At 37.3% G+C, this 19,600-nt stretch overlaps 1 protein-coding gene across 2 annotated transcripts in view; it reads right to left on the bottom strand.

Moving 5' to 3' along the window:
* LOC124160820 (protein transport protein Sec24A) overlaps positions 1–19,600 on the bottom strand; it is a 43,345-nt gene that overhangs the window by 12,436 nt on the left and 11,309 nt on the right. For both annotated transcript variants that reach the window (XM_046536907.1, XM_046536906.1), the window contains exons 8-17: positions 18,568–18,670; positions 14,748–14,874; positions 13,853–13,962; positions 11,947–12,178; positions 10,659–10,816; positions 5,652–5,877; positions 5,411–5,564; positions 1,665–1,840; positions 512–622; positions 6–181 (exon numbers count right to left, since the gene is read on the bottom strand). In XM_046536907.1, the coding sequence (XP_046392863.1) occupies positions 6–181; positions 512–622; positions 1,665–1,840; positions 5,411–5,564; positions 5,652–5,877; positions 10,659–10,816; positions 11,947–12,178; positions 13,853–13,962; positions 14,748–14,874; positions 18,568–18,670 (1,573 nt within the window). The remainder of the gene's footprint in view (positions 1–5; positions 182–511; positions 623–1,664; positions 1,841–5,410; positions 5,565–5,651; positions 5,878–10,658; positions 10,817–11,946; positions 12,179–13,852; positions 13,963–14,747; positions 14,875–18,567; positions 18,671–19,600) is intronic.

Genomic DNA, 19,600 nt, shown 5'->3' with positions numbered 1-19,600 from the left:
CTTACATGTTTCAGTAGAGCAAGTATGTAGAGTGGAAGGAGTCTAAGTGAATGAGGAGAGAGAAGACCAGATGAAGGCCCAGCAGTTTGAAGGACACGGTATGTAGAAAGTACATCTGTTGCCACGTTGATAAAAGCATCACGGGCATCAGCTGGTGAAGATTGATGAGACCTGTCGACAGCTACGTAAATAAGAGAATAAGCATTAGCACTAGAAGTAGAAAATAACAAAAATTCACTCAAAATTTTTGACAATCAAATGATGATACTTCCAGTCACATTGTATTGAGTAAATACAGCAGATACCCACCAAACAAAGACAATGCATTCACTATAACCATTAACCACATGATTCATACTACATACATATATATTTAAGGAAATTTGCACACTACTCTGGATAAGAATTCAATTTTTACGTCATTATCATTGAACAAAATTGGTTTGATGCAGATCTCCACTCAACTTTAAATTTGAACACACAATATATCAGATTTTATCAGACAACTTACCCATTTTAGCCAGAAGCCCTACTATACACTGTTGATCTGCTGCACATACAACATCACCCACGTTAGCCGCCAGCGGCAAACACAGAGTATGAACACGTATTCGTCTTTCACCTGTAAGTAACAATATATAATTTAAAGTAACCCAGAGATTTAATATATTGATCACTCACCTCGTAATTAGCATAAAAGTCACAATTAATCCAAAGTAATTTCCACACAATTTCCTTTACAAAAGAATAAGAGATGCATACTAAAACTGCAATGTAGTTCCGGCAAATTTACAGCACAATGCAATTGATAATTATTGGACCAGAGAGTTTATTTTCTCAAAAGAACCTGATATAAGAGTTATAAGTTTAAAACTGAGAGGTAAATATTCATGAATTTTGTTGCCATTTATAAGAGCCTGGCGGGTGCGCGGTGGCGGCCGAAGGCAACCTGTCGAGTCCGCCCGGAGGCCACGGCGGCTTATGCCAAGCAAGTATCAACTTTCTCAAGGGTTGGTTTGATGAAACTGGGCTATACAAACGCGGATGTGTCTAATTTTTTTGTTATTGACGCAGACGCGTGTTAGTCTAAAAAAAGTTACATATAAAAAACCCGCTCTCAGCGCGTATTTATAAGAAACTTTTTTCACAGGATAACTCGCTCTCTGCTCGTTTTTATTATCATCAGACTTCCAATACCATTCGAAATTTAAAAAAAATATATTTCGATCTATTATAATTTAAAATTGGTGGCCCAGATGAATTCTCCAAATGTGATTCATAATGCCACTCTTGCCGACATTTTCATGTTTCCGAGGCCTCTTAGGCATGTTCGTCGCAGCACCCGCGTGCCGGGCGTATCCTCTGCGCAGGCAAGGCTGACACCGCGGCCGCTTAGGTTGTGGCAGCCTTTATGCCCCAAACTTATAGTCTATGCTCAAAACATTTATCTTCATGGAATCGATGGAATCGGAATCGACTTTAGGCGATCGATTCTTGATTCCGATTCCGAGAATTGGTGGAATCGAGAATCGACATTTGGAATCGACTCATCCCTAAAGAAATTATTATTATTATTATTATTATATTGACTCACTCTTACCAAAGAGTCAGGAAATTTTTATTAAGATAATTAAGGTTGATAAAACTGTAAAAACTTAAAATACCTTTACTTGAAGTGTACAGCAGTGCAGCCTGAAAGCAGACATTTTGCAAATCGGCTAGACTTTCATCAATAGCAACCTGCATTCCATAACCTGCATCTGGATTGACATTTGGAAGAGACAGCAGATCCGTAGACCGAACAAAGAAATGACCATGAAATGTGTGTATTGACAATCCTCTGAAAATACAAGAAAAAAAAACATCAGGAAAAGTATATAGATTTGAGAATGCCCGACTATACATAGGCTCTATACCAATAAGCTAGCAAAGATAAAAAAAGTCAAAACAGCTAACTGAATAAAAACACAAATTAATTTGCAACCATGGCGTGACACCTTAACATTTTCTCAGAGAATAAAATCTGCAATTATTAAATTTCAAATCAAAACGGAATAAAAAAATGTCAACAACTGTTTTACAACTTAAGTAATTCAAGGTCAATACAAGTCAAAATACTAAGTTCAGGCAAAATTCTAGGTTTTCAAAACTCCACTGTTAAAAATTTAAAAGTTATGTTATTGAGGCTCACATGTGAACCAAGGTGACTTTTTTTGCAGTTTTTTGTCAGTTTGCAGAGACCCCTAGCATAACCAACAAAATAAAATATAAATAAATAATTTGGAATACTTGAATAAAAGTGAAGAAATAAAGCAATAACATAAATAGTTATATCCAAATGTTTTAACATTTTTTGAAAGTTAATCGCATTTCCTGAGGCTGCATGTTCCCCAACTGCCAATTTCAATGGTTGCCCTGTCGAAATGTCTAAGCATTCACCAAGGTGAAAAACTTAAAACCCTGGCTAACCTGCAAGGCATTGGAAATTAAGAAATGCAACCAGAACCTTAAAATGGACTGTGGCTTAAAAATCAGCCACACATGGGATCCTACTCTGAAGTTATTCCCGTGATCATTCTATTATTTTGGTATTTTTCGCTGAAAATTCAAACAATTACTGATATAAAAATGTATTGTGGTTATTTTATGCCTCAAATGCTTCCATTGGTGTATATTCATTGTATTTTACATTTTGCGGAGGTTATGTGAAATAAAGTATCACATTTGTTTCTGCAGACAAAACTGGTGGAAGGTGGTAGAACGATCCTGCCTCGGAAGACTTTTTCTATCGTCCAATATCTTCAATATCTACTTAAAAAGTCTGCTAAGCATGTATAATTATGTGATTAAAATTGCCGTAGTTTCAAAAGAAGTACCATTTCGAGTGTTAAGCCTGCGATGCCATTGAAATAATACACTGAGTGTATTTACCGCACAGCAATAAAAAGTAGAGTGCGAATAGTATCAGCAAATAATCGAAAACCTCGAATACTACAAATTATTCGATATTCGAGATCTCGAATAATTATGCTAAAGGTACAATCTCTAATACCTCGAATACTTTGAATTTCACGCCGTACACTGTCGCACGCACGTGATTGGTAGTTGACTACAAAAATTGTAAAGAACTCCAGTCGTTTATTGCATTCAGTACCGTTTTACCTACTTGATGAACTACGTGGAATGGATGAAATTCGTGGATTAGAGCAGTGAAAAGAGTTTGCCATGGGGAACCGAAAATGATTGGATGAAAAAATCCGAAAATCCCTGGTTTCCCCCACCAGGAGAACCTCAGTGCCATGGGATAGTCACTACTTACCACAATTCCCAAAATCCGCTACCCCCTCCATCCATCAGCCCTCGGCCCCCCCTCCGACGCTTTCCTCCTCCCCAAAATCAAACAAAAGGCCCCAGCTCACGCAGGGTTCGTATTACGAAGACCGAAAATCAATAGCTTCAAAGGAAAATATCAAGTTACAGGAGAATAATAGAATCGTGTTTCATCCTTCCCTCTTTCTCCCCCACTGACATTTTTCGGCCTACCTGCTTCGAAGCTCCCCATTGCTGGAGATCAACTGCTGCATGAGTCATTTATTAGCCCAAAAGGTGTCTAACATTGAGTTTCAGCAATTGATATTGTACCTTTATTGGATAGAAATATTAGTAATGTGCGTGTAATTTGAAAAAACATTAAGACCAAACACGACGTATTTCTGACTTAATTTAAGCATTTCACACAAGGAAATAAAGGTCAAAATACGATGGAGTCTTAGCATTCTGGCGAAACTCGATATCCTTGCAGCTGAGCTTCTCGGAAGTTGATGTGGTATTTTTTTCCGAAAACATACATCAAGTTACAATTTATGAGTCATGTTATAAATCTATTTTTCAACAGATGAAGGGATATTTTCTCAGGATATTTGGTTTCTCCCTGCTTGCAATTCGAATTCATCTGCTTATCTCGCGAGAACTTCCAAAGATGGACTGAAAATAATTGAAGAAGAAGAAAATCCAGTGGAGAAGCGCGTGTATTTTGCAAAATGCCTCGGATTGTCCACTAGCACTTGACAGTAGGAGTGGTGGTAAAGCGAGCTTCCTGTTGAAAATAAGAAGTTGGATGAAGCCAAGTATCAGATGAGCGTGCCGCTGAAATGGCATTTGGTAGATAAGAATGTATACATCAGACAGAAATCCAGCATAGCAGTGTAAATGCTGATACGGCATGCAATCATTTTATCGCAAGGTGGTTTGTCCCCTCATTTGGATATTTGAAAGAGATGTTAGTTGAATCAACTATATGCCCAAATTGTTTCCATAAAATTAAAATATTCCATTAATCAACTGAATTGCTGTTTGAATCCTTTAATGAAAATCACAATTACTCGCCTTGGGTTTCCTGCTGCATAGGCAACCTAGTCAAACATTCCCGCATTCATTGTTTTTTTCGTCCATCCCCTTGAAAAACGATAGATTGAGGTTCTACTGCATACCTTTTTATTCATACATTCATCAAGTGAAATAGAAGGAGAAACGTACGTTTAATATGCTTTGCGCAAAACTAGCATTCGAATATTTGAGCTATGATTTAACATTCGAATTCGATATTTGAGTTCGAGAAATCTGCGATTCGACCCATCTCTAATGAAAAGCGATTTGAATAACAATTGGTAACATAAGAAAAGATATTAACATAATATCTTTTCTTATGTTACCAATGTGTTCTCTTATTTCACAAAAATATAATGCAGATATTATGCTAATTTCTGCATTCCTTGGGTGCTTTTGCTGTGATGGTTTTCCCTCCCGCACCACGGCAGACCTTATCTTCACTTTATTATTTTTAAATTATGAAGAGCGAATAGGTAGAAAAATTAATTATGCCACTCTTGTATTGTTCTATTTTTTCATGTTATTCATTCATTCATTCAGATTGAAAATTTGCAAATTGTAATGCCACAGTATTTTCATTGAAGTATTTGTTTATCGCACGACGGTTTACCACATGAATTTGAGACTTAGCTTCTTGTTAACTTGATTTCTAACTGATCACCAGCAATTACAGAGATTAAGAACTCTCAGTGAAGGTTTTCCAACAATGGAAACTCTCGCTATGGCGAGTGTCAACACCAAATGGGCCTCATAAATTCGAATTTTTTTACATGATAATCATAGGGTCAATTGGCGGTGCTTGCACTATCTCTCGTAACTGCAGGGATCTTGCAATAGCCCAATACTTGCTTTAATGTAGTTCCACTGTATTGGTATATGGGATAAAAAAGAAATTGACTCATTTACATTAGGTCAAATATTAGGTACCAATTGATATTTAAGGAATCAAAATCTACTGACCAAAAATGCCGAGTGCATTTGACATTTTTCAAGAATTCCCTATTGTAAACAAAAAGATTACCTGCTACAGCGTATCCTCATTACAGCTTCAAAACCTATCTTTCTTGAAAGATAACGATGGAAGGATCTCTCCAGCACTGACGTCTCAAAATTACTACGGCCATCAAAACTTGGCAAATGGTGAATACAGCCTCCAGAAAATTGTGAAACACCAGCTATAAAGGAAAGGACATCAATGTTACTATCATCTTCCTCAAGTTAATTGACAATTTCATGAAGCCATTAACAGATAAATCACTCACACAGAGTAGCTAGGTCTGTATACTTGTTCCCCAAAATAAATAAGTCCACAGCAACCTGCTGGCCAGAGCAATCTAACGCAAGACGCTTGTAGAAATCAGTGGCTGGGTTTAAGTGCTGAGTTGGTGCCTCCTTGTTACTGAGTTCATTTCCTCTTGGTTTCAGAGCACCAACCCCTACACTGGGTAAGCAGGTTTGGAAAACAGTCACACGACCACCTGTGGGTGCCTGTTGGAAGAGAATCCCACAGTTAAGTTTTCACATTAACATCGGTACATTTGGATGGCATCGGTATATGATGCCTGGTTTGCCTGTACAGGCACTCTGATTTAAAGGACAAATTAGATATAAATCCTACAGTGAAGGTTGACCACTATAAATTGAAATCCAGCAGCTTAAGGTTAAACTGACCAAAAGCATTAAAATATTACTATTTATCTCTTAAGTTGGTTAGCAATTCTAATTCAAGTACTATGACATACATGACATTGACCCTATCATCCCGAATTTTTACTAAGGCAAACGAGGTTTTGCATGCACACAAGACTTAATGAAAGCCATAATGACATATTGACTACATAATGGTTTACCTATTTTATGAGTTTACTACTCCCTAAATTGTCTGATATTTGCTCAGGTGAAATTTTTAACCTCCACCTCTGCAACGCCCCACCATGCCTGGATTGCCAATGGTCTTCCACCAAAGTACTCTAAATAGTTTTCTATAGATCCTAATGCAAAAGCAGCAATAGTTACAATTGGGAATTATGATGACATTTTAAATAAGAATTTCTCCTTCACCGCAGGAAGAAATCTTGCCAGAAACCCAAGCCCATCTTTTCCCGGGTTCCTTTAAGGAGGTTGACCTTGAAATGGATGAGAAATCTAAAATGAAACTGAAAAGGGGAGACCACGTACCTTGCTTCGCCTTTTTCAATGCCGTATTTTTTATGGCATTCGGAATGGCGAACACATCTCTGAACTGATAGTGGTTCCACTGAATGGGCCTTAGTTTGGCTGTAATTAATTAATTTCTGAGCGGTATTTTTAACAAGCGTTATATAATCCCAAAATAGCACCTTCCCTTCAACTGCATCAGTTGGTCTAGTGGTGAGCACGTCCGGCTCCCACCTGGGTAGCTAGGGTTCGATAATTTGTCACGCAAGTGCGTTTTGTAGTTTTCATTTTGATCATACGGCTACAAGTTTTTCACTAATGTTAATTACAGCATGCATAGGCATGAGAAAATTTTTTTATCACCACAACAGCGTTTAGATATTTAAAGCAGCGTCATTTCGAACGCGGAAATATATAAAGACTACATTTGCTACCGTGCTCAAGAACATGCGGGAAAAGGAACTGTGGGCAATAACAGAGGTTTTTTTCGAAGAAATTACATTTGTAGGTGATCCTCTTGCTATTATGCTGGAGGGCGGCGGAAGATTATGGGAAGCGGCAAACACAAGACACATGTGGCGTAATTGTTGATTTTAAATCATCAAATTTTATTCCATCGTATTTTTTAATTGAATTAATATTTCGGAATGGCTCTTTTATTATGTAGGTACTTGACTTTGGAGTAATGTAAATTACAAGTGTTCCAGATATGGTAATTTATATTCGTTTTGTCTTCTGATTTATTACATCTGCATGCATATTGCTGCTTGTCGCGGACCTTAAGGACATGTGCTCTTGAAAGAAGTGGTTTTTATATTTAATCTGGAAGTTGATCAATATGAGCAATACAAAAATATTAACATTTTAGCACACACCAAACCTTGCTAGTGCAGTCCTCATATCTCTGCACTCAAAATAACACTGCTTAAATACCTAAATACCGTTATGATGATAAAAAATTTTTCCCATGCCTATGCTAGCTGCAATTAACATTAGCGAAAAATTTGTCGCCATATGATCAATATGAAAACTACAAAATAAACTGCCAAGACAAATTATCGAACCCTGTCCACCCAGTTGAGAGCCGGAGACACTCACCTCTAGACCAACCAACCCATCTGTATGGAGATGCGTTATTTTGAGATTATATAGTGCTTGTAAAAAATACCCATCGGAAATTAATTAATTACAGCAAACTAAGGCCCATTCAATGGAACCACTATCAGTTCAGAGATGTGTTCGCCATTCCGAATGCCATAAAAAATACGGCATTGAAAAAGGCGGAGCAAGGTACATGGTCTCCCTTGTGAGTAATGAACAATATGATGCCTCTGGTGAAAAGGGACTTGTCTGATGTAAGGCATACAATGGGCTTCAGAAGAGTTTGACAGAGTTAAGGAAATTATCTTCCTATGCATGTCAAGGCTCGGAACATACTTGGTAGAAGATACGACTGGATAGAAGAAGATGGCACTGGATTTCATGCAATTTTAATACCAAATATGAATAGAAATAAAGGGAATGAATCTTCCCCTTCTTACTTTAGAATGTCAGAGCAATTCTAACAAAGCTAACATCCGAAATTTGACCAGGAAAGCAAGGTATTTAGGCAAGAGGTAAGTAGCTGTCAGGATAATTGTATGCCCAAGCAAAAGCATACCCACAGAGTCCACAAAGAAACACATTGTGATTGAATTCATGGAAATTTATAAAAGTAAACCAACGCTCAATGTGAAAAGTGAAGATTACTCTGTTTGATAGGCTATTGTTGTAAATCTACCTCGCCTTTTTGATAAATTATAGATTGGTATTTACTAGAGATGTGCGAATAGTATCCGCGAATACTCGAATACCTCGAATATTAGAAAGTATTCGATATTCGAGGTTTCGAATAGTTATGCGAAAAGTACCGCCTCGAATACCTCGAATACTTTGAATTTCGCGTCATACACTGTCGCACGCACGTCGTTGGTAGTTGACTCGGAAAAATGTGGAGAACTGTAGTCATTTAGTGCTCGCAGCGCCGTTTTACGCAAGTTGACGAATTACATCAAATTCGTGGATTTTAGCGGTGAAAAGAGTTCGACGAGGGGAACCGAAAATGGTCGGGTGAAAAAATCCGAAAATCCCCGATTCCCCCACCAGGAGAACCTCAGTGCCGTGGGATAGCAACCTTAGGGCATTTCCCACGATCCGCTATCCCCCTCCATTCAGCACTCGCCTCACCCACTCTGACGCTTTCCTCTTCTCCGAAATCAAACAAAAGTTCCCAGCTCGCGCAGGGATCGCATTACGAAGACCCTCCTTCGAAAAAAATATCGAGTTACGAGAACAATAAAAACGTGTTTCACGCCCTCCCCCTTTTCTCACCCACTGACCTTTTTCTGGCTACCTGCTTCGAAGTTCCCCATTCCTGGAGGTCGACTGCTGTGTGAGTACCGTGGGATATTTACATTAGCGCATTTCCCACGATCCGCTATCCCCCTCCATTCAGCACTCGCCTCACCCACTCTGAGGCTTTCCTCTTCTTCGAAATAAAAAAAAGGTCACAGCTCGCGCAGGGATCATATTACGAAGACCTTAGCTTCGAAAAAATACCAAGTTACACGAAAACAATAGAAACGTGTTTCGGGCCCTCCCTTTTCTCCCCCACTGACCTTTTTTTTCCTACCAGCTTCCAAGTTCCCCATTTCTGCGGAGGTCAACCGCTGCATGAGTCATCTATTAGCACAAAAGGTGTCTAAGAATGACTTTCGTCAATTGATGTTACACCTTTATTGAATTGAAATATTAGTAATGTGCGCGTACTTTCAAAAAGAATAAGACCAAACACGACGTATTTCTGAGTTTATTTAAGCATTTCACGGAAAGAAATAAATGTCAAAATACGACGGAGACTTAGCATTCTGGCGAAACTCGATATGAGCAGCAGAGCTTCTCGGAAGTTGATGCGGTATTTTTTTCCGAAAGCATATATCAAGTTACAATTAATGAGTGGTGCTATAAATCTTTATTGTTACAGTCCCAGACAAAGGGATATTTTCTCAGAATATTTGGTTTCTCCCTTATAGCAATTCCAATCCATCTTCTTATCTCGTGAGAACTCCCAAAGATGGACTGAAAATAATTGAAGAAGATCCGGTGGAATAGAGCTTGTATTTTGCAAAATGCCTCAGATTGTCAGCTAGCACTTGGCAGCAGAAGTGGGGGTAAAGCGATGTTAGTTGAATTAATGATATGCCCAATTGTTTCCATAAAATTAAATTATTCATTAATCAGCTAAATTCCTGTTCGAATCATTTAAAGGAAATCAAAATTACTCCCCAAAATCTTGTGTTGCCTGCTGCATAGGCAACCGAGTCAAACATACCAGCATTCATCATTTAGTATTCGAGGTATTCGAAATTCGAGGTATTCGAATATTCGAGCAATGATTTAATATTCGAATTCGATATTCGAATTCGAGAAATCTGCTATTCGACCCATCTCTAGTATTTACAAAAAAATCACTCAGTACAATCTAAAGGAACATTCTTAAACAAAGAGATCCCTCTTGAATGTGATGAGTGAATAAATAAGTATCAAAACCTGCTAATCAACAGCTTATATATATTTTTTTTGCACACCTTGAATAAAGAAAGAACAGAAATGAAAGCCAAAGATATCAGACGTATAGAAGCACAAAAACACATTCATCAGTAAAATTACGAAACATAAACTAAAATGCAAAGCTTTAAGACAAAGGTTACATTTAAGATCTTTTTAATAATGACAAGTAAATGACGAAAGAAATTAACAAATCCTACGGCCAAATCTACATTAAAGTTGAATCATAAATATTTGAGAAAAACTATATAAAAAGCCTACTCAAACTACCACAATGTAATAGAGAAATTCTAATAATGAAAAAGTTTTATTTCTCACATACAAAAAAGAAGACAAAGCAAAATTACAGCCATAGCTATCTAAGAAAACATTAAAAATGACAACTTCACCAAATCCTGCAATTTTGAAACACAAAAAGGTAATACAATTAAAATTAAAGACAAATTAAAATTGTATCTAATTACAAATACATAGTTCCAAAAAACAATAGAAAAGAGAATACATACCATTAATTTATAAGCTGCTTGGAGAGCAGGGCCTAATGCTGATCCACTATCATGGGAGTTCAAAAAGAGGGTGGGTAGCTGGGAAAGCAAGTCTTGCACCAATTCCTTGCACTCTTGTAAATTCACAAGAAGATTATCAGGCCTTGGAAGGAACACTTCTGCAAGGAGGATAAGAAATAAACATTTTCAATCATACAGAATAGAAAAAGAAAAGTAATTAGCTATCATCCACTGATATCAGTACCAATTCATCCAGTTAATATCAGTGGGATGCAAATAGAGTTAATTTTTACCCCTCCTATCCCCAGTCATCTCGTCTCCTGTCTACCACCACCCCCTGTGGCCTCCAGTACTTCCAAGAATGTAGTTTATCTTATTCAATGTCAACACTGTCCCTCCTTTTCCATAAGCAAATCCTCAACTCCACCTCACCTTAGGATCAACAACCACAGGGCATCATGCACTTCCTCTCACTTGCGGCCACTCGTCAGCGTCAATTCAATGATTGTTAAAATGTTTCAGTTTTGGCCTCCCTTCCCCCCACAGACCACCCACTTAAACTTAATTCCATCGAATTAACTTACATATGGCTATTTAAAGCATTTCTTCCTCCTGGCTTAAATGTTAACCGATAATCTCTTAATTGCCTCAGCACACACTTCCCCCTCCCCTTTGGACCCTACCTCCCCACTATTTCCCCTTCCCTCAGCTATCTTTCATCATTTACCTACAGTCTCCTACATAACGCTCAGGAAGGTGGATGTATACCACCGAAAATTTAGTTCTGTGTTTTTTTATCTTTTTGTGTCCTGTGATTCTGCCAAACCTGGGATATTTTTATGTTATTTACCTCGTCAAGGAACATTTCGAAGTATACATACATACTACTTCATTCATTCACACGGCGCCTAAAGTGCAAATATACAAATAAATTCACAGGTAAGGAAAGAAAGGGATAGGAACACATAATGGAAACATATAATGGAAAAAGGACGAGGACAACAGTACTGTGGTGGGTGGAAAAAATCCAGAAATCAGAGGTTAAAAATGCAGCCTGACTAATATCATTTTTTGTGGGTTCAAAGAAAATTTGTTGAAAACTTTCGTTTCCATCAGTCCTGATTTTTACAAAAAACTTATGTGATTTTTGCAATTAGGGAGGGCAGCTGCCCCCTCCTTCCCCCACTGGGTACGCCCATGTTCTACAAAGGTAAACTGTACACAGTCATCAGATTTCAATCTCTCAACTCAATTTCATACACTAAACATACATCACGGTCCAGCTTACCAGTTGTATCAGAAACTACTAAGTGTTGAGGTTGAGAGAGACCATCCGCCAGGGCGAAGAAATGCAGGGCTGAATCATATGCAATGAATCCAATTTGTGTACGAGAATCTCCAGGAAGCTGGGATAATTCTTCAAAGAGTACATCACACACAGAATTCAAATATCCTATTTCAACAGCACCACATGACACATCCAGCAGAAAGAGGTATACAGCAGCCTGTGGAGGTCGTAACTACGCAACAAAAAGATACAATACATTAAAATTAACACATAATTTCAACTTTTAGCAGTAATACTCTACCCTAAATAGTATCACTCATGATCATAGGTGCTACAGCAATTATTGCACAAAAGTAATAGCCAACAATTGAAAAATAAAATAACTCTTGGATGTGATTCAAATACTCAGGTAAATGTGTACCAAACTATTCCATGAACACTTGGTGTATTTTCATTCCTAAGTATTTTATAGAGTTGACAAAAAGTAGGATATGTATTTCATAACAGAAGTGTCTTCATGATATAATCAATTTTGAAAAATATCACCAATATAAAAAGCTATTAAAATTGATTGTTTGAGGCGGAACTTGGTGAAAGCGATTCATAATTAACATTAAAAAGAACTTTGAGCTTTCACATAAATATTTATTCACGACCATGGTTTCAACGTTAGACGTCATCATCAGGTACCTGATGTTGACGTCTAACGTTGAAACCATAGTCGTGAATAAATATTAATGGGAAAGCACAAAGTTCTTCTTTTTAATGTTAATTAAAATAATAATTCAGAAGATTCCAATTATTTGGGCCAATGGATATTTGGGTCATCAACTCACAAGGGAAAAATCTTCAAGACAAGGGCAAAATTCAGAAATTTATTACTTTGAGATTTATCTCGTTCATTTTGACAAAAAGCCATCAAAACCTAAATCTACATATGAAAAGTATATGCCCTAAACTTCAGTGAAGATAAGCAATCTTTTAACTCACAAACTTTAAACACAATAAAAGAAATTTGTACTTTTGCCCTCTGTATGTATGCATACTGGGAAATTTCAACTGAAAGCACCCCAATAAACATTCTAATCCATCATGTGAAAATGGGGACGCCAAAAATCATCATCATCCAAAATACAAGTAAACAATGACGCATAATAGAGGATAATGAGTTACTCTCCCATTCTTGAAATGCTATTTGCAGAAATTGTATGCATGTAGAACAGAAATGATATTTTGTTGAATTACAGAAATGAGTTTTAAGATTAAGTGCATGATCGGATGCAATGGAAGACTCAAGACACTGAAGAAACAATGTTTTTCGAAACCCAGAAACAGTTCTAAGACTCAGGGATATGAAACTTTCCACAAGATAAATATATCAAATCTTTAGGAAACAATACAGAAGATAGTGCTGTGACAATGATAAATTTCCTAATGTAACAGCATAAAGGCCACTACACACAGTTACTGATATCATTCGCATGATCATTCAGCGAAAATTAGGACATGTTCTATTTTACTTGCACGATCCTTTGAATATTCATAATAACATATCATTCACGAATAACGTGATCATTCAGCGTGATCATTCAGCATGATCATTCACCTAGCATAGTGCCCCTAACTCCATTTTAAATGTTACTCTGTGAGGCATTATGATACTATGAAATTTAGGTCAAAGGCATTTGGCTAGCCTAATGCTGACAAAGAGTTGACATATCACAGAGAGTTGCATTTCCAGCAAAGACCTTAGCCACCAAAAACTTTAGGAAGGCCTGTTTAAATTGGATTCTTTTTGGGAATCCACACATTTATAGTCATTCTGGATTTTCATAAGTCGCATGCAATTAGCAACAGGAAAAAAGCTTCAACAAATTAACAAAAAACTGTCTACGAAAAATTTTACCATATATTCCGAAGGGGCGATGTATTCTATGGTAGAAGATCGAATTTCAGGTCTCCTCGATGGATCACCATACGTTTTCGTCACAGGATCAAACTGAAACTCCTCAGGCACTAAAATTTAAAAAAAATTGAAACATTATTTATATCATCAGAAAAAGAAGTTATAATGATAAAAACGCATTACACCATCATCCATTCAAATACCAATTATCATGAAGTTCACACAATGCAAAACATAATTACAGTAAAATTTCTACATCTACTATGTCCCTCCTTAAATCCTAATCCTCTATGCATTATAATATCCTCATTGTCCTACGAGTCAAATGTAAAAGAAATTAGGAATGACAAATGCAAGGTTCTGTGCTCTCCAGCCACTTTTGTTTTTTGTGAGTGACATTCACAATTACCCCAGAATCTTCCATTCACAATGAGCATTGCCACGGAAACTTACACAAGAATTTGATTATCGTCCAAAGGGAGGAGATTCTCGAGCAGGAATGGTAATAAATTTAAATTTCATAGTCATATATATTATGTAAAGCTATGCCAGGTGTAGTAAATTACATTGGAGTTGGCATATTCACAAATGCCATGAATACACTTAAGCCATTTATCCAAAATTAATAACATCAGGGCCGAAGTACGTCAATTACAAGTGAGATAACTGTAAAGGTTGTTTGCAGCTTATTTCTTCATAACTCAACAAAATCTATACTATCTTTTAAAATCTAAGAGATGAAAATGAAATACTTGATTAAGAGCCAGAACCAAGAATTGGGAACAGTAACTGAGACTGAGAATCAATCCCACAAACCAAACCAGAATCAGAACTGACAGTAAAGTGGAACCAACCCATCCTTAATTTTAAACACATAAATTGAAATTTTACTTACTCTCATTCACCCTAAAGCAAAGATTACACTTCCACCGTCGATTGTCAACAAAATATACAAATGGGTTAATGTATGTCCGACAGGCACGACACCGGACAATTATATTGCACTGCACAACAGGAAGATTCTGCAAAATAAAATATAATGAATCAATTAACACCACTTTTTTTCCGAATTCAAATGATGCTTGAAAAGTTGATAACAGAAATATATATTTTTTTGAAGAAGTAACGCTCAACATTGGGGACTTAAAAAGGCGTTTTCCAGTGCCTCTTGGGAAATACAGTAAAACTTTGATTTTACGCAGTTGGAGGGACCGAAATATGGGCACTGTGTAAAATCAAAGTGTGTAAAATCAAGAGTTGGTATTGAGGAGGAGTATAGTTTTCAGGATAACACTAGCTCATTATTGCTCGGAAAATGAAGCCTAATAATCTTATTTACTCAAAAGCAACACCACAGATGACGTGTTACCTTAAGAGAAACAACTTTGCATTCCTGAACAGTGTTTCGTATGGTTGAACAAAATGGTTGAAATGCTTTCTGGCACTAAGATTACTTCTGTTACCCAGGAGAAATTTCGGAATGGTGATACTAAATGGTCGCAGAGAAGCTAATTTTCGAAAATATTCTCATTAGAAGCAGTTTTCAGGATATTCGTTTAACCACCAGCAGACAAACAAAGATTGGAGATTGAAGAAATGAGATACCTGAGGATAGTCATCCAAATTAACCCCATTAACAGGGTGCAAAATTTTGCTAATACATCACAAAGGCTTTACACCCTGTGGGCCTGGGTTCAAGTCCTGGCAGTAGCAGAGACTTATCAGAGATGGCCCTATCCCTACTTGAGTCTAATGTGGAGGGCACTTCCAGTGCACCACTCTGTCCATCAGATGGGAAGTTAAGTCCTGGTCCCTTTTGAGCTTATCATTACAACCTGGCTAATGCCAACATAGGGTACCTATCCCCCCAGCCCTTACTTCATGGCGCTAATGACCCAAGTTGTTGGTTACCTCCAAATAGCATACCATAGATAATACGGAGCACACAGGACCCGGGATATTCGGAAATTCAGATTTTTCCGGTGCTTAGATCACTTTTTTAAAGTGAGCTATTTAAATGACCACGCAACTGCCGTCATGCCGCCCGTAATGAATAAAAAATGACTAATAGTCCTGAAAATTTTTCCTTCTTTATAATTTATATGCATTAAAAAAGCATTTCCCCATGAAATTTTAGCATTAGTAGATTGACTCTTCCGGGAATAGCTTCTCTGTCGGCATTCTTCCGCGAATTCAGCGCCGGGACCTTCGACTCACAAGCCGTGTGACTCAGCTTCACATAATATTTTGCTTCCCCATATCTGATAACAACACCGGACACTTTTTGTATTTCGATTTAATGGTACTAAGCCATTCCTGAGTTTAAAGGGACTGCCTTATCACTCACGTCTTGAATTTGACTTCAATGATTACATGACGATTGACGACGCGAGTTATTCTCCGAGGGCATTAACTCCCGTTTCGTTAAAACGCTTGCCACCTAGCGGAGTTAAGCTAATAGCTATTCAAGTTCCAACCATGTTTAACTTAAACCGTCTGACAATGAGATACAAGTTGAGTCAGTTCTGATAAGCGCGCAGCGCAAGCAATTTTCCCTCGCCTCCATTTGTCCCGCAGATGTGGGGTTAGCCTGGGAATGAGACAATGCAGGCTGCTTTTACCATCGTGTTGAATCACCATCGACTTACGTCCATACTAGAAGTACGACTATCTTTTCTGGATCACCTTGGAAGCCAAAATTTTGGCACGGGAGTATTTTTAACGACTCGAGTGATCATTTCGCGGTTATATTTCGCTGGGGCGACGGAAAACATAGCGTTGGCAAAATTCTAGAAAGCCTTGCGTTGGGAATAGATATTCCGTAGCTCATAATTGTGGATATAAACAGCGTCGATCAATAAGTCGAATAATAAACGAAAGGTGATAATGTTAATATCTCCAGCGATCATGTCTTAATCAAAAGTAGTTACGCATACACGGCGATTGCCGTGTGTTTTAGGTTTCGATATCCTTCTACGGCGAATTTGAACTAAGAGCGACATTCGCGTTCGTAATGGAGCCTGAAATATTACTGAGAGGGCTCACGGGGAAGCAATAATTAGATTCGCGATGTATTTAGTTTCACGCTCAACAGCGCGATGTCATTTCAACGGTTCCTGTATTCATTTTTGCAACTCATTGAGACGAAATAATAACCTAACTGCATATTCCTCTAGTCGGATTTTCAAAACAAGCCGAAAGACAACTGCGTAAAATCAAGATTAGCGACTTCTTAGGGGCTGGGATTATGCTGCGCAAAATCGAAAAACTGCGTAAAATCAAGAAAAGATGTAAAATCGAAGTTTCACCATTGCAATTCCCTATGTTTTCCGGCCGGACTTGAGTGCCGCTGCGTAAAAACGAGACTTGATGTAAAATCGAAGTGCGTAAAATCGAAGTTTTACTGTATATTCTACTGAAATCAACACATTCATTTTATAAGCTGACACAAAATAGAGAAGCACAAAGTGCTCCCATCTGATATGACTGTCAAAACATCGCAAGAGTAAGACAGGAATTTTCTTTTCCTTGGGCACCATCTAAATTGCATATTAGAACATGCATTCCTTAATCACTTCCTCAAGGTGTTTAAAAATGATTTTGATGTTTTAGATGAGTAATAGAATCAAAACTATTAGATTGAAATGAAATTTTGATTGGCACTAGCAAGTGTTAAATATTAAACAAAAAGAAATTTCCCTCAGTAAAAAACATGTAACTAGGGATGGATGGATCCAGGATTTTTTCCAAACAGATCCGGATCAGATACTTGATTTCAGATATCGGATCTTCGGATATTTTCGGATCCAAATGCATTTTAAAATTGCCAGCTATAAAATGGAGTAATTATTCAAGTTTCTTCTGGATACATGCGATCAAGGCAATGCTATTTAGATTTTCATACACATTTTAATATTTTATCCAGACATCTTCAGGCCCAGAAAGTCATTCACCCAATATTTTTCCTCCAGAAATGGAGAATTGAATTGAATGCATTCACTGAAGCATTAATTTAAAATTTCTGATCCAGATCCTACTCTTCAGCAAATTTGGATCCGAAGTATCCAGTGGAGGGCAATATCCACCGATATTCGTATCAGTGGCATCCAATCCAACCATCCCTACAAGTAGCGCAAAGAAATTTACCTCTCTCTAAGCACTTCATACAACAATTGACTGCGTACAAAGTCATATGCATAGGTGCACATTTACACTTAAGGTGAAATTTGTCATGAAAAAATCATTTGGCTTAGCCTGGGATTTGAACCCACATATCCCAATTGCTGATCTAGAATGCCACTAGTTACACCACCAAGCCCTCTTCTTCACACGCAAACTTCAGACTGGGTTTATGGAGCAAGGTATTGATGTCTCACATCCACATTGTGGCACAAGAGACAGCAGTCGCTTACTAAGCCATTGTCAGAGAAAAAGCCTTACTTAGCAGCTATTCAGCATCAGAAATGCCCTGCATATAAAAAGTGAGATATTAACATAAAACTTGTGGAGATGATGGTTCAAATCCCAGATATAACAAATGAGTTTTTCATGGTGAATTTCAGGCACATATCCATACATACACATGGTTTATAATGTTTACAAGAATAATGATAAATTTTTTATAAAGAACTGCATAAACAAATACATACATTATTAAAACACATTAAATTACTGATTCTAAGGTATTTTACCCACAGAAGCAACAAATTACTTACGTTAACATCCTTAAATGGGTGGATGAGAATTCCAAGAGGAAGCCTAGATTTCTGCAGGAGTGAGTTAGTTTCAGGAATCTTGGTCAAGGTACATCGAAATATACTGTAAAACAATAAGTACAAAATTAACAGCTTCTGTGACGACAATTTGAAAATATAGAAGCCAGGGCAAGAAATTTTAGCTTAGAAATACCTAGGATTTTTGGGTAATATTTAACTAAACAACTCAAATCATAAGAAATAATGATTCCTAAGTAACTATTAACTTCATTAAATTCACAATAAAATTTTTGATGATTAAAAATCCATTCAAATTTCAAATTCTTGTTACACAGACTCATATTCGCAATACATAATTCATTTCACGAAATAAATTCTGAAGATCAAATAATCGCTGCATTTCTCCATATACTCTCCAACAGTTATCCACTAAATCTCCTGGAAAAAGGTGACTCTACTGGAGTTTAAGTGACTTAAGGAGGATCAACAAAATGAAAGTATGTATACATTATGGTGTAGAAGACACAATTAGCTGGTATTCTGTAATTTTCAATAAATCCACTAATTCAAATTTGTAAAAATATGTAAAATCTAAGATGGTTTTTATGTTTGCTTAAGTCAATTCAATTTGGTTTTGGAAGGCAGTTCTGAACATGAATTAGTTCATGTAGACATAATATTTAGTCCCAAATCTTGTATGATATGTGGCACAGTGTATTGGAAGTTAATTTCCCACACCAGACAGTGTAAAGCTCAGAATTAATTTACAATCAGTCCTCAACTACTGTATTATTTTGGTTTCTTTGCTGTTGTCGTTGAAATCTAAGCAGTAAGGATTATTTCCCTTGCAATCAAAAGATGACATGATAAAACCAGGGCAAATTTGACATCAACAAAATTTAACACGCTAGGCACCGCTTCGGTCATAATGACCGAAGAATGAGTCTTTCTTTTGACCGCTCATAGCACGCCGTCAGTCATAGCTACTTCAGTGCCGCTTATATGACATGACTGCCGCGGGGCGCATAGCCGA

Source organism: Ischnura elegans, chromosome 6 (genome assembly GCF_921293095.1).
Source record: "Ischnura elegans chromosome 6, ioIscEleg1.1, whole genome shotgun sequence".
Lineage (NCBI taxonomy): Eukaryota > Metazoa > Arthropoda > Insecta > Odonata > Coenagrionidae > Ischnura > Ischnura elegans.
The sequence above is the reverse complement of the archived record's forward strand: the minus strand, read 5'-3'. Positions and strand labels throughout refer to the sequence as shown.